Source organism: Anas platyrhynchos, chromosome 4, assembly GCF_047663525.1.
Source record: "Anas platyrhynchos isolate ZD024472 breed Pekin duck chromosome 4, IASCAAS_PekinDuck_T2T, whole genome shotgun sequence".
In the NCBI taxonomy this organism is placed as follows: Eukaryota; Metazoa; Chordata; class Aves; order Anseriformes; family Anatidae; genus Anas; species Anas platyrhynchos.
Window position 1 is genome coordinate 13,477,469 of NC_092590.1, and position 13,250 is coordinate 13,490,718.

At 36.9% G+C, this 13,250-nt stretch overlaps 1 protein-coding gene across 4 annotated transcripts in view; it reads right to left on the reverse strand.

The window, feature by feature from the left end:
* The window catches only part of GRID2 (glutamate ionotropic receptor delta type subunit 2), a 781,090-nt gene that overhangs the window by 559,853 nt on the left and 207,987 nt on the right, over nucleotides 1-13,250 (reverse strand). For all 4 annotated transcript variants that reach the window (XR_011808873.1, XM_072037034.1, XM_072037035.1 and 1 more), the window contains one exon: nucleotides 9,933-10,088. Coding sequence is in view for 3 of the 4 variants with exons in the window: in XM_072037034.1 (XP_071893135.1) it covers nucleotides 9,933-10,088 (156 nt within the window). In the remaining variant the exon portion in view is untranslated. The remainder of the gene's footprint in view (nucleotides 1-9,932; nucleotides 10,089-13,250) is intronic.

Sequence of the window (13,250 nt, forward strand, 5' to 3'; positions counted from 1 at the left end):
GGACCTGAACCTGCCTCGACCAAGCCTTACTGACCCAAAGACTCAGCTGGTGGAAGGTTTAAGTACTATTTTATATGAACTATGACTGCTAATTCTCCCTTCTGACACAAAAATAACTTCAAAATACATTTTAATAATACATTTTCAGACAGAAATTGGTGATGGTCAAGTGATCCCATGCAAAGAGAAAGAAACAAAACAGTCTTAAGGAAATTCTTCATGGTGTATTGTAATGCAAACATTAAAATGTTTATTTCTTCCAAAGCTCTCCAAATAAAATGAGGTGACAAATATTGAAAAAGAAGTATGTCTATGCTTAAAGAATTGTAAATTTAGTGTGACTCACAGGGAAAAGTGACAATTTTGTGCAGGGATGACCTGGACGGTGATCTTTTTTAAAAGGTTAATCCTCCAAATAACGAAAGGCAATGAAAAAAAAGTTCCATCCTATTACAGAATTGAAATGTATGTGATCTACCCCTTGATGCACTGAACTCAATTAGTCAAACACACAGAAGAGTAAGCTCAGCATTTGATCCACCTGTGTCAAAACACGTTAAAATGAAAAATAAGTAAAGACAGAAAATATTGGAAAGGCAAAGAAATCAAGTAGTAGTTATCTTCTTTCATGTATACCTATTTACTTTCTGTTCCTTTCTTATATCAGAGAATTAGGATTAGCAAAGACTTCAGAATGAAACTCAAAATTTCACATGTTCTAAGTAGTACTACGGAGTCTTTTTCCAAGTACCTTGACAGATCTTTCTTTTAACATCACCTCACACTTCTGATTTCACTCATTAGAGAGCATATTAGCTGTTAGACCTAGGCAATTAAAAACAAACAAACAAATAAATGAAGACACCTCCTTTTGGTAGTCTGAACTTTATCTTCTCTGAACATTCCTCTTCTCTGTTCAGTAGTTGAAGTAGTGGCACCTCTTTTCACTGCACGAGTGACATCTCAGAAATGTAAGAGTCTTCTCTGAAGGCAGTTAGCTGCATCTGTATTTGGCCATTAAACCACAAATTCCTTTTGGTTTCTTGCATCCATTACCAACCTTTGACTGCACCTGGAAGGGGAGATCATGCTCCCTTCCCATCTCTTTTGCAAGGGCTGACTATAACAAGGTTTGCCACTGAGACACAACTTGGCATTAAAACAAAACATTTTTGAAAATGGAAGTCGCTTCTTGCTTGCTTCCCTTCCTGAACCAGGTTACAGAAGGTTGGGATGAACAGAAATCTTTTCTCTGTGACATTAAACTGTAATTTCTGAGTACAGCTCTGGTACTTTGTGATGACAGAGTCCGATATATCACAACCCTTTTGTCATAAGACACAGTGTCAGAAGAAAAACCTCTGTAGACTTTCACTTATTTAATTGCATTTTGTGGCCTCACACTCAGGAAGGTTCGTTCTGATTTCAGCTTTTTCCAGATATCACAGGTCATGTCTCTGACCTGCAGCTACATTTTCTGCTTCAAGCAATAACAGAGCTATAGCTATGTGGAACAGCCCAGAGAAGCAGGATACAAAAATGCTGCTAAATTCTACAAGTTTCTGCAGAAAATATGCCCTTAAAATAAACAAAACAATTACTGAATTTTTAAAAGGGAAAAAAAATCAAAAGGGACAGTAATCAAAAAATCTAAAGTCACACCAACAGTTAAATAGAACAAGTGTTAAAATCCCAGAGCAGACATTCTTTCAAAAGATAACATGAGGTTACGTTTTCTGATATAAGTAGCATTCTAAGAAAACTCCACCTAGTTTCCAAATCTAACTGCTCTCTTTTGATCCAATCATTTTTCATAAATTGATATTTAGTCAAAACTACCTGTTTGTATACAATATAAAGGTTCTGTGTAACAGGGAACTTGGCTAAAATATAATTAATTTCCTTATCTAGGAGAATGACCTTCATAATTTACTTCAGGCTTCACCTCTAGAGTGTCACGGCTCATTTCCTCATTATCAGAATTAGATTTTAAAACACTCCTGTCCTCCATAAAATACATTTTGTCTCTGATTATATACCTATAGAGGAGTGTGCTTGAAATTATTTGTACCACATAAATGCCCAAATGTTTCAGATGCAGATCAGAATATAGGCTGTGCTCAAAGTGCTAAGAGATTACAAAAACAACAACAAAAGATATAAAGATAAAAGAAAACATAGGATGTGATCACATGATCTAAAGACTTAGTGACTTGTCCTTAATTCAGAGAACTTGGGAAATGAAGAAGCACAACTCCCAAATTATCATTAACGTTACTTTTAAAAAAAGGATTTGGGAAATTACTTTCACATACCAGAAAACAACCCAAACCAGCCGTTGATTGCTTGGTGGTTGCCAGCACATGCTGTGAGGCCTGCCTGTGAACATGCATTTCTAGTTGGACAGTGATGATTGACTGCTAGAGTGATTTTTGTGGACAGTGCTTCTCAAAAAGAGGTGGAGGAAATCTGGATAGGATGCCCATTACTTATTTAAGGAGATTGCTTTGGGGGACTAACAGCCTAGGGTGCTAGCTAAATAATTGGCATCTGGGAAGATGAAGCACCTCTCATTTGCTTTGTCTCTATACTTCTGTTTGATAAAATACCCCAAAAGCCTTCAGGCACAGTGGCTTTAAACATTTAAGTGTACTACTGATATTATTTAATCACATCACAATTTGTATTGCCCTCTTAAAAGTAAACTACTAGCAGCATGTCAGAGTACATTAACACAGCAAACTGAAGTACTGTCTTTAATATATGAAAGCACGTATTGGGCACTTGAACTGTGAGTGGAAAAACGCACATTGCAAAACCAGAAATGATCTGATCTCGATTTAAAGTGCCAGTAGTGCAAAATATCAGCCTATCTAGTTACTACAACGGTGATGTGAGAAAATTCACTCTGCACTCCAGCATCAAAGGGCTTCACACTTGTCCAGTTATTTACTCATTTTTTTTTGATTCACTTTTTTAAAAGAGGAAAAAAAGGCTAGTAACCTGCCTGAGAGTCACATGCTTTTTAAGCAAAAGTCTGGGAAAGAAGTTCTTTCAGGACCATTTAAACTGCTGTCTGTCATTTGAAAGCGGAGGCTCTGTGACAGAAAGTTCAAAATCCGGCACAAAAAATTAATGTTGAGCCAAACTTTGTCAACTGGTGTTTGCTTTAGGAAAAGCGCTCCCGCTATTTTAAAGTCACGAGAAAGTATGAGGAAAGAAAGACTGAAAAAAGGTAATGGGGGTATGCAATGCCAACTCCTAAATGCCAACTCCTTGTTTTGATGCATGGTCCCACGGAAATGCCTCCAGCTGTATCGATCACTCTGAACGTTATGATAGGGCTGAGTGTAACAGTGGGATGCTACTGGGTTTCCTGGTCACCTGAAGAGAAGAGGTTTCCATGGAAACTCAAGTATTTTTTTCCCCTTAAACCACAACAAAGATATACAGCAGTCACGAACCATGTGTTTGTTGGGTTTTAGGCACCCGCTGAGACAACATGGAGAACAATAACTACACATGCCAGGATTTTGCCCTGCCTTGCACCATACAAGTACCCCTTCCATCCTCACTTCTTTTCCTCAGCTCTTTGGAAACTATCCTTCAGAAACGGCTCTTCAGCTGCACTAGTATTTCTAGTTTAAACTTGATCTCTAGTTTAATATTCTCAGATTTGCCATCTGTGAATGCTGTGGACTATTGGAGGCTTACATCTCTTTTCCTGAAAGCATTTTTTTAACATTGTATGAAGTACTCTGGAAAAAGCCATTCTTGATGGAGTGGATGATTTTATTTATTTATTTTACTTTTATTTGTTTTTAGTGGGGGTTGTGCTGAACGTTGTTTGTTTGTTTTTTTTATCTTCAAGTATCTGGAAGTCTAGCACAGTTTACAGCTGCCAGAGTTAGTGTTCAAGCTAGAAACAATGATACTGGAAGTTGCACTGCAAGTGAAGAAAACAGCACTACAGTAAGAACTCAGAGCTAGAAAATAGTGGAGCCCCAAATTCAATGTCAGGAGAGCTGTGGAAGTCTTGCAATTACTGTAACTGCTGAATCAGTACGATGCCTTACTCAGAATAAATCTGGTCCTTTTACAGCTTGCAGTATGCTCTTGGTAAATTACCTTCAGGCAAAGGAAGGTCACAATAGCTTTGAAATTGTTGCTGAAAATGTGTTAAATATACATTCTGCTCCTCCTAAGCAAAGCCTCTATTGCATGCCCTTTTCTAGTTCAGTCAATGCCTACTCTTCCCTTCTCCCTGATCTTCTCCCATGCAAGCCCTGTCTTCCCAGCTGTCACAGGAGTTGTAAAATCTGCTTTTTTCTTCAGCTGCCAACACTTGGACTCCTCATGGCATATTTCTGCAAATCAGAGATATGGCTGGTTTTGTGGGGTTTGTAGGACTAAAATGAGAGAAACGTGGAAGAGTACCAAATTTCCCACCTAGAGCTTTGGGAAAGGGTCAGCGCCACCACCGCTGCTACACTGTGCGATCGCATAAAGGGTTAGGTAATTCAAAAAGCATTTTGCCATCTTTTCTGAAGTACTGAAGTGCAGATGATACATGCAATTTGCAGTTGCCAACATTTCCAATAGTTTCTGAATTTACAATGGAATTTTATATCACTTCTGAAACAGTTCTACTCCTTTCCCCCTAAATATTTTATAGTTCAAATCCTAGTCCGAAATGATTTTCCCCCCCCTCAATATTGGTACCAATATTTTTTCGCATCAAAATCTATTTTATTGGGAAATAAGAAAGCAAACCTGGAATGAAATGGAAAGCCAATGAAGAAGGGCAAACCTGTAAAGGTTTAATCTCAAACTGAACATGCACTGGCTAATAAACAGCACCATGAAGGCTAAGAAGTTTGAAGAAATAACTGACACAAAGTGACAAAAAGTTTAGCAGTCCATGAAATCTGTGGATTTAAACAGGTTTCCATAGCAATCAAAGAAACAGGAAAGGACAATCTTATTACACTCATCTAGTCCCAAAGGCCAAAGCAGATTTATCCATCAGGCCATAATTTCTGACCATAAAACTTTGCTTGAATAAAATCCTGCATGTGACCTTCATACACACTGCTGCCCTACAAACCTCTCTTACTCAACAGCTGAATCCCATTTAGTTCTGACTCACTGCCTTATTTACTTCACTGATCACAATAAGCTTTCAAAAGCCATTACGAAGGCTTGAGTTGGTGTCTGTAAGCATACTCTGGTGACTAACCTGAATGACAAAAAGGTTGGTTAAAAAAAATAAAAGCAAAACCTATATTCATATGATTGCAATGGGAAAACTTGTCGAACAAAGTGGATTTCAAACAACATCAGTCAAATCTATTTGTCATGCGCTTTAGGTAGCCTATAGAATAAAACATTGGATCTTCATAGAGTTTATTTAAGACAGGTGAAACATGCTATTGTCAAAAAAAAAAAAAAGTAGGAAAGAGGAGTAGAATAAAGGTTTGCAGTACCAAACAGAAACATTTGCCACAGGCTTTAAGATACTGGCAACAGATCTCCAAGGACCCTTCATACACATTGGGTATGGGTTCTGCTGAGCTCTGACAGCCCTCCAGATGCCGTGGGTGCCTCTGGCACTGCTAACATCTGCAGGGTTTGCTCTCTAACTCTTACACGCAGGTGAAAATGGCAGTATAGGGACTGTAGAAAGTGTACTGCTGAAAGAGGCAGATCAGCAAAAGCCAAAGTATTATCTCTGGTTCAAGCTACCATAGCCCGCCCATCCTCCACTTACCCTCTTAAATTTGGGATAGGAATTATGGCAAACAATAATACCCACATCAGTGAAAAATGCTTTCCCCCAGATACACGTAAATCGGTATTAAAATAATAGGACTTTGTGGAAAACAGAAGACAAGGGAGACAAGAGAATAATTAGCAGTGGACTAAAACCTAGTGGTCTGTCTAGCAAGGTAACTCGGCTGAGAATCCCTAGGAAGCATATATTTCACATGAGCCCTTCAGCAACTAGATTATCATATTATTAATGACAAATTAAGGATTGCAGGTAATACCAGGCCTTCAACCATAAAATTTAGCTTTTAATTACTGTATTGAAGTAAGCACGTGAATAATAAAAAATGTGAGAGATAGGAATGCAGTGATTTTCTGACAAACAAGAAAGAAGGGATGTATTTATTTTGATCTAATTCCCCATAAAAGAAAAAAAAAAGTCCATTAAAAAGAAATATAGATATGCCACCTTTCAAAACTAATTACAGTTTAAGTATATTGTGGAAGGCCTATCCCACCCCTATTTAAATACCGCTGTAAATTGAAGTCTCGGAAGAAAGCAAGTCTATGCTATTACAATATATATATATTACTGCCACTAGTATAGACTGTAATTCCCTGTTTCGTAGTGCTTGCAGTATTAACTTGCTGCTGTGCAAAAACTGACTATCACTTTTTCCTTCATTGTCCATACAAGGACAACATAAGTTCCTGATATCCCTTTGTACTACCCAAGGTTGGCACAGCACACACACACACACACAAAAAAAAACACAAACAAACAAAAAAAAACCACAAGCACAATCTTCCTCTCACTCATGCAGGCACACAAATATTTTGAGACCTCACATAAAAGAAGAGCATTATAAATATCGTGAAGTATCTTGCAGTGAATTAAGAAAGGAAGAGAGGAAGGAAAAATCCATATTATACGTTACCATAGGTACATACACATTTCAGCAGCTGGATTACAGCTGTCCCGAGATGGTCTGGCACATGCTACCTGCTTGCCTCAGCCAACCCTCTTGGCCACACTCCTCTGCAAACCTGTGCCCACCCTGCTGCAGCTGCACATGCTAGCCACACACCTCACTGGTCCTCACCCTCCTCATCCCAAATCATCTGCCTTGGGCTTGCTTTCCACCCACCACAGTCCAGCCTGCCCTCATTGCATCTGGATGGAGCGCCCCTACTGCCCTACAAGACTGAGACATGAACAGGCTGTAAAACTGCATGCATCACACTCACTGTTGGTCCTCTCTGGCACAGCATACACTGAAGGGGAGGAAAATTTCCCTAACTTAAAGAAAATCAATTTCATCTCCTATTTCTGTGCTCTGCAACATGCTTATAAATCATCCCTGAGGGCACTTCCAGTGATATTATGGGGCATGTCATTCACAGCTCTTCTGGAATAAAACCATTCAGCTTTGCCATACGGTTTCATTGCTCCAATCAGAACCACTAATGAGATGTCCTACGGTACAAATGGAAGACATTTCAGGACACTATAATAATTTATAAAAACAGATTCAGAGGAAAGAACATTAAGTACAGTACGTCAGCCAGTCCCATCAAATTAATTATCTTTACATTCAAAAAAATATATATAAAATATCTGAGTGTTCCTGTTTATGTAGTTTGGGGAGTTGCTCCCTAACTAATAAAATGAAAGAAAAAGTAGAGATAATACGTACTGACCATTTATTAAAAATACATTTGTAAGTATCTTCTCCACAAATACCTCATTTTATCAGATCTTTGCTCATGGGCTTCCTGTTTTTTTGAGATTTATAATCTGAGGTAAGTTTGTAAGAACTTTTCCTATTCACTAAAAGCGGTATATTTTATACAAATTTAGACGGTTGTAACTTATCATTATGTCTAACACTTTAAACGAACATTCTGCCAAACATTGAAAGCTCTTATTTTTAAAGATTACCCTATGGTTTCAAGATGATACAGAAACAAGCCCAAATGCTTTTATGATATATATTTAATATTTTCTATGTTGCTTTTTTTTTTTTTTTTGTCCCTAAGAATAGTTTTATTCATCTAAGATTTCTGTTTTTTTCTACTTACAGGTTGGACTCACTCCACACCCCCACCGCCCAAGGCGGGATAAGGCATGAAATATGTGGCAACAGTTACAGATTCTCTTCCCTGCAATTAACATTTGTAAGAAATTCAATGAAGAACAGGAGAAAATTGATATAAAGATGTAAAGATGCAGAAAAGAAAAAAAAAAAAAAAAAAAAGAAAAGTGAGGAACCTGGTATGAAGTAATTGAAACATTACAGTACAATGCATATATTCAATTAGAACAAATTAAAAGCAAACATATTAACTGTAGAAAAATAGGTTAACAAACACCTTTTCACAGATATTGCATGCACAAGATGAAACTTTGTTCTTCACTGAAATTACACAAGGCTTTGCTAGCCATGGAGCTGTATGCAGCCACGCATTTACAAGAAACAGGTTTTACTGGCAAATACTTTCTTGAACTCATCAATATCACAACAGACCTTTTCCCCTTGACACATGATATTAAAACTTATGTCAAATCTACTCCATTCACGTTTCAGGTATTGACTATATTAAGTTATTTTCGAAAATGACAAATGTAACTGCTTGGCAAAAATGAGTAATTGAACATTGAAATATAAGGTCATTAACTCCTTTGGCATGCTTTACTTTTCTAGACACTCCTACCTTCTTTAAGCCAGAAATAAATAAATAGATTTCTTAAAACAAAGTTCTGTGAAATAATTTGCAAATGCTCTGACTCATTGATAAAGGAAATTGTTAAATGTTGCTGTTAATTGATGTGAATCGCAGAGCATCAACTAACATTATCCATCCGGACCAACTGGGAAAAACTACTAACAATGCAGAAAGTTTCTAAAAAAGATTGACCTCACTTAGCCATTTCCTCCCCTCTGGATTCTAAACTTATGTGATAGCTTCAGTTCTCATGATATTTTTTTTAAAGAGTAGAATAGATTGAATTGATTTTGTTCGAAATACTTTCAAATTCACATGTTTTTCTGCTTCAGCCTTATCAAAGTCCAGATTGTAATGCTCTCGCCATACAGGTCTATTCATTGCATGTACAATTGAAGTAAAACCAGGAAATCATACATTTTCAAAAATTAAGAATGTCACTGACAAAAAAAATTACATAAGCACCTTTTTATTAACACTACTTTGTCAATAGCCCATTGAATCCAAAGAGATATTAACCTTTAACTTCACAGGTATTGCAGCAACAGTTTGCAAGTTAGCTAATTAAATCCGAAGTTCTACCTGAACTCAGAGTGGCCAACAAAAGTATAGAAAGTCACCAATTTTTGTTTTCTTTTTAACACAAGTCTAATAATATACCAACAATAAACATATGTTCTGTATCTCAGAAAGAGGGTAGAACAAGGAAGAGATACAAATGCTTAGGAAACAAATTCGAATCCTTACTTCTAAAGACTTCATATAGCTGTCTTTCCAGACAATTGCTCAGTCACAGTGGTGACTTACTAATCCAGCTCAGAGGATTTCCAGTATTGACTCCTACTATCATCTTACTGTTATCAAAAAAAAAAAAAAAGAAAGCAACATCTTCATCTCTTGCACAATAATTGGACAATGACAACAGATGGAGCGAGTACGCAATCATGCTGGACACAGGCAGCTTTCTGAGTCACCAGGTTATCTCTAATCCCTCTTATAAAAGAGGTAACTTCTTCAGGTGTATGTGCTGAAAAGGTTAGACACACCACAACCTATGCTTTCCAACTAAGTAAGCTGGTATTTGTGTGAAATGAAACCAAGAAAGTAATATTAAGAGGTCATAAAGAAAAGACTACTGGTTTGACAATAACTTCAAAACAGCCTGAAAAAGATGGAGGATGTACTCAAACTGTCTGACTTCGTACCATTTTGCAATAGCCTATAATTGCAAAATAGATAAAAGCTCAAGTTTACAATCTGAAGTCACTAGACTGACACAAACCATACCAGCCAAATCCAAAATCAAAAGCATTATTTGATAGTCTGCAGGAAAAGAACAAAAAGTACCGATGTCTTACAAAGGTAAGAAGTTATCATAGTCGTACTTTGCATACCTTTGAAGAAATAATAGCAGAAAATCAGTTTAGATACCTTACCTTCTTGAACTGCTTGAAATGGATTGTTGCCATCCACAAATGTCACTGAACACGTGATTTTCTCCGTTTGTAAGATTTCATCATTCTGGTTGAGATCAGCAACTGCCATTCGAAAGACTTCCTCATCTTTTTTGGCAGATTCATCAAAAATCGCCCCTTAGGAAAAAAAAAAAAAAAAGAACAAAAATGAGGTTGCACATTTTTACCTGTAATATACTAAATAATTAATCATAAGTGCTTAAGACATATTTTATGCAATATCATCACCTCTTCATTCACTTCCAACGAGCAGTTCACTCAACACAGTGTCAAGAAGTTACTTCAAAATAATCAAATTTTCTGTGTTTTAACATAAGTTAGGGAAGAAGGGGAAGAGAAGCATTGACTTTTCTCCTTCTGAAGCATTGAAATATTGGGGAACCCTGGCTAGGCACAAAACAAAGTATCTGTATAGGAATCCTGCCAAGAAATAAGAACTAATTACCTTTCCAAAGGTGCCGTTTAATACATTGAACGACCATGCTGGGCTAGGATTTGTGTTGACCATCATGTTTAGTGACAATTAAATAAAAATATAAAGTTCAAATAAGGTGAGAATAAGCCTAAAATTGTAGTAGCACTGGGAAAATGAGTTAGAATTGACAACTGTGATCAATAGACAGGTCAGCAGCTGATACATACTATTTCAGGTCTATTTCCTGTCAGATTTGTAAAACTACCATTCCAGCTAGCCATCTGACTTTTAAGTCAGTAAATTAAATTTAATAGGTTAATTAAAATCATTTCTCCCTTTATGAATCTGACAGAAAGTGTCTGTTCTGCCTTTTCCTCAAAACCTTCAAGCAGAGCATTGTAAACGGGAAACCATTAAACTCAGGAGGAGCTGGCAGAGTAAAGGCTTTCAAAGCTCGTACAGCCAATTCTTCAGGTGTACTGAACAAGAATTCCCAGGCTAGAGGATTTAGTTTTTCACTTTGTTTAATCTATAATGTTATTTTTAGCATCACTAATTTCCCTATTATTTGTTTCTTGTATGAACTATTTAAGCAGACGTGGCTCAAATCAGTGCGATGGTTCTATTAAGAATGTTTTATGGTTTAAAACCCCTAAATCATGTCTGTGAGGCTTTCAAGCACCTCTTTTTAGTAGATTAGAGTCAAAAAGGATGTCTCAAAAACAGACTTCTGAAAATTGTGTTTATTGTTATTAAAATTCAGGTTTATTTATTCTTCAGTGTCCATTGTCAATACAAAACTGAACTAAGGCAGTGTATGTGGTGAGGCAGCCAAAGATAACAGAAAATGCTGATTACTGATGATTTCAGGAAAAAACAAAAACAAAAACAAAACAACTGCAAGTAGCATGCAGAAAAGAACTGAAAAGGATTGACACAAATAATGGCTACTTTAAGAGAAGTAAACTTTATATACATTATTTATCATATTTTTTCCACTGACCTCCAACACCCATATCCCTGCCAGCACCACTCATTCTACGTGAGCGTCATCTCTTCATACAATCTGACCGCTTTGACTCAAGCATTTTCCCTCCTGAAGCTGCTGCCATCTGGAACAGCTGTTCTTTACCTCTCCACCTCATTCACCTGTCATCTCTGTGCAAATCTCAGCTGAAAACATTCTTTTCCTCCTGTGCCTCCATTTCCATTTCCCTTGTTTTATTTAGCTCCATAAAGCAAAGCCTCAAATAGCTGAGAAAACACTAGGTATGCAAGATGCTGAAAACTGTGCCTTCTCCAGGAAAAGGACTATTTTTGTATCCAAGTAGTATTTAAGGGTATAAAACACTTTATCAAATGGAATATTTGATAAATCATTTTCTAATTTTGCCTAAAACAGTTGTTTTTCTAGTCTCATAAAACTACTTGTGCTTGTCTTTTAGGTAGTGCACACCTATGCTGCTGATTACTGTACAACATAGCAAATATAGTTAGCAAACATTCAGAGGAACAATTTTACGTGGTTACTAAATAAAACTTAAAATTTTGAGGAAAAATGGAAAATAATGATAGCACTCAATCAAATTCTATTCCTGTAAAGTAATTCTGTAACAAATGCCTCAGAGGAAGAAGTGAACACGCTACCATGGCACGCACACACACGCAGGGCAGATGTTGACTCCACTGCAGAACATGGCAAAACAAAGACCTTCCAGCCAACGCTGCAGAGTTCAGCTGGGAGATGTCACCTTAAGCCTGATTCTGTCACCACAACAACACAGGTAACTTACAGAGCAGTGAATCCAGAGAAGTCCAAATTATCTAGAGTTTCTTCTGCATGAGCCATCACAGAAATTCACTTCATCCTCAGCAGAGAACTGCTTCCAAGACAGTGCAATCACCAGTTCAGGATCAAGTTTCTCAACAAATGAACTTTTCTGAAAATCTTCTTGTTTTTCATGCACTGATATCCCTAACAAAATCATTTCTAAGCCTGATGCAAATCCTACCTCTGATGGCATCTGGACATATGAAGTGCTGGGTTAGATGAAACTCCGTGCACCATTCACAAACGATGCTTTTCCTCACTGTACTACAAATGCTCCAGTTTTGCTCCTACTGTTGCCTTATTTCATTCATAGCTCCATGTATCAGGCAGAAATTTCACAACTTCTCAACAATAGTGTATCTGACGTTTTAAACAAGCTACCTTACAGAAATTATTGTATTACTCATGCTTCAGTTTATGAATATCTCCACTGGTAAAACAAAGAAATATATAAATTATTTGGAGAAAAAAAATGCAGCCATAATTCCTGCCCAAGCATCCTAGCTGGAATTAGTTTATCTTCCTTCAGAAACCACAACTTTATCCATTAGAAGATCTAATTTCACTACACAAAAAGCTTTTTAATATGCACCAAAGACAACACTGTTACTTTCAGGAGATGCCAGTGCACAGCAGCTTTGAACAGTGAGGAGAAAATAAATTTTATTTCCTAATTGCTTGTCAAGGTTTGTTTAATTTCAGTTGATAAATAAAATTGTGAAATTGGAATTGAACTCTGGTGGACAGAAGTGAATTTTCTGATGTGAAACGTGCCTATTTAAGTTTTTACAGCTAGCTCTAAATACAGCCCTTAACTACTTTTGTATTGGAAGCTATCTTCTTCCCTTGCTGAGGCTGGATACCATGCTAAAGCTCTGAAGCTTATTTTTCCAAACATATTCTTTTAACCAAGTCAAACAAACAAAGAAAACAAAATAATAACTGAAGTTTATCACACTAACTTCTACATACTTTCTCCTTTCCTCACAAGCAGCTGCAAAATGAAAGAACTGGAATGACCTCAAAGTCGTTT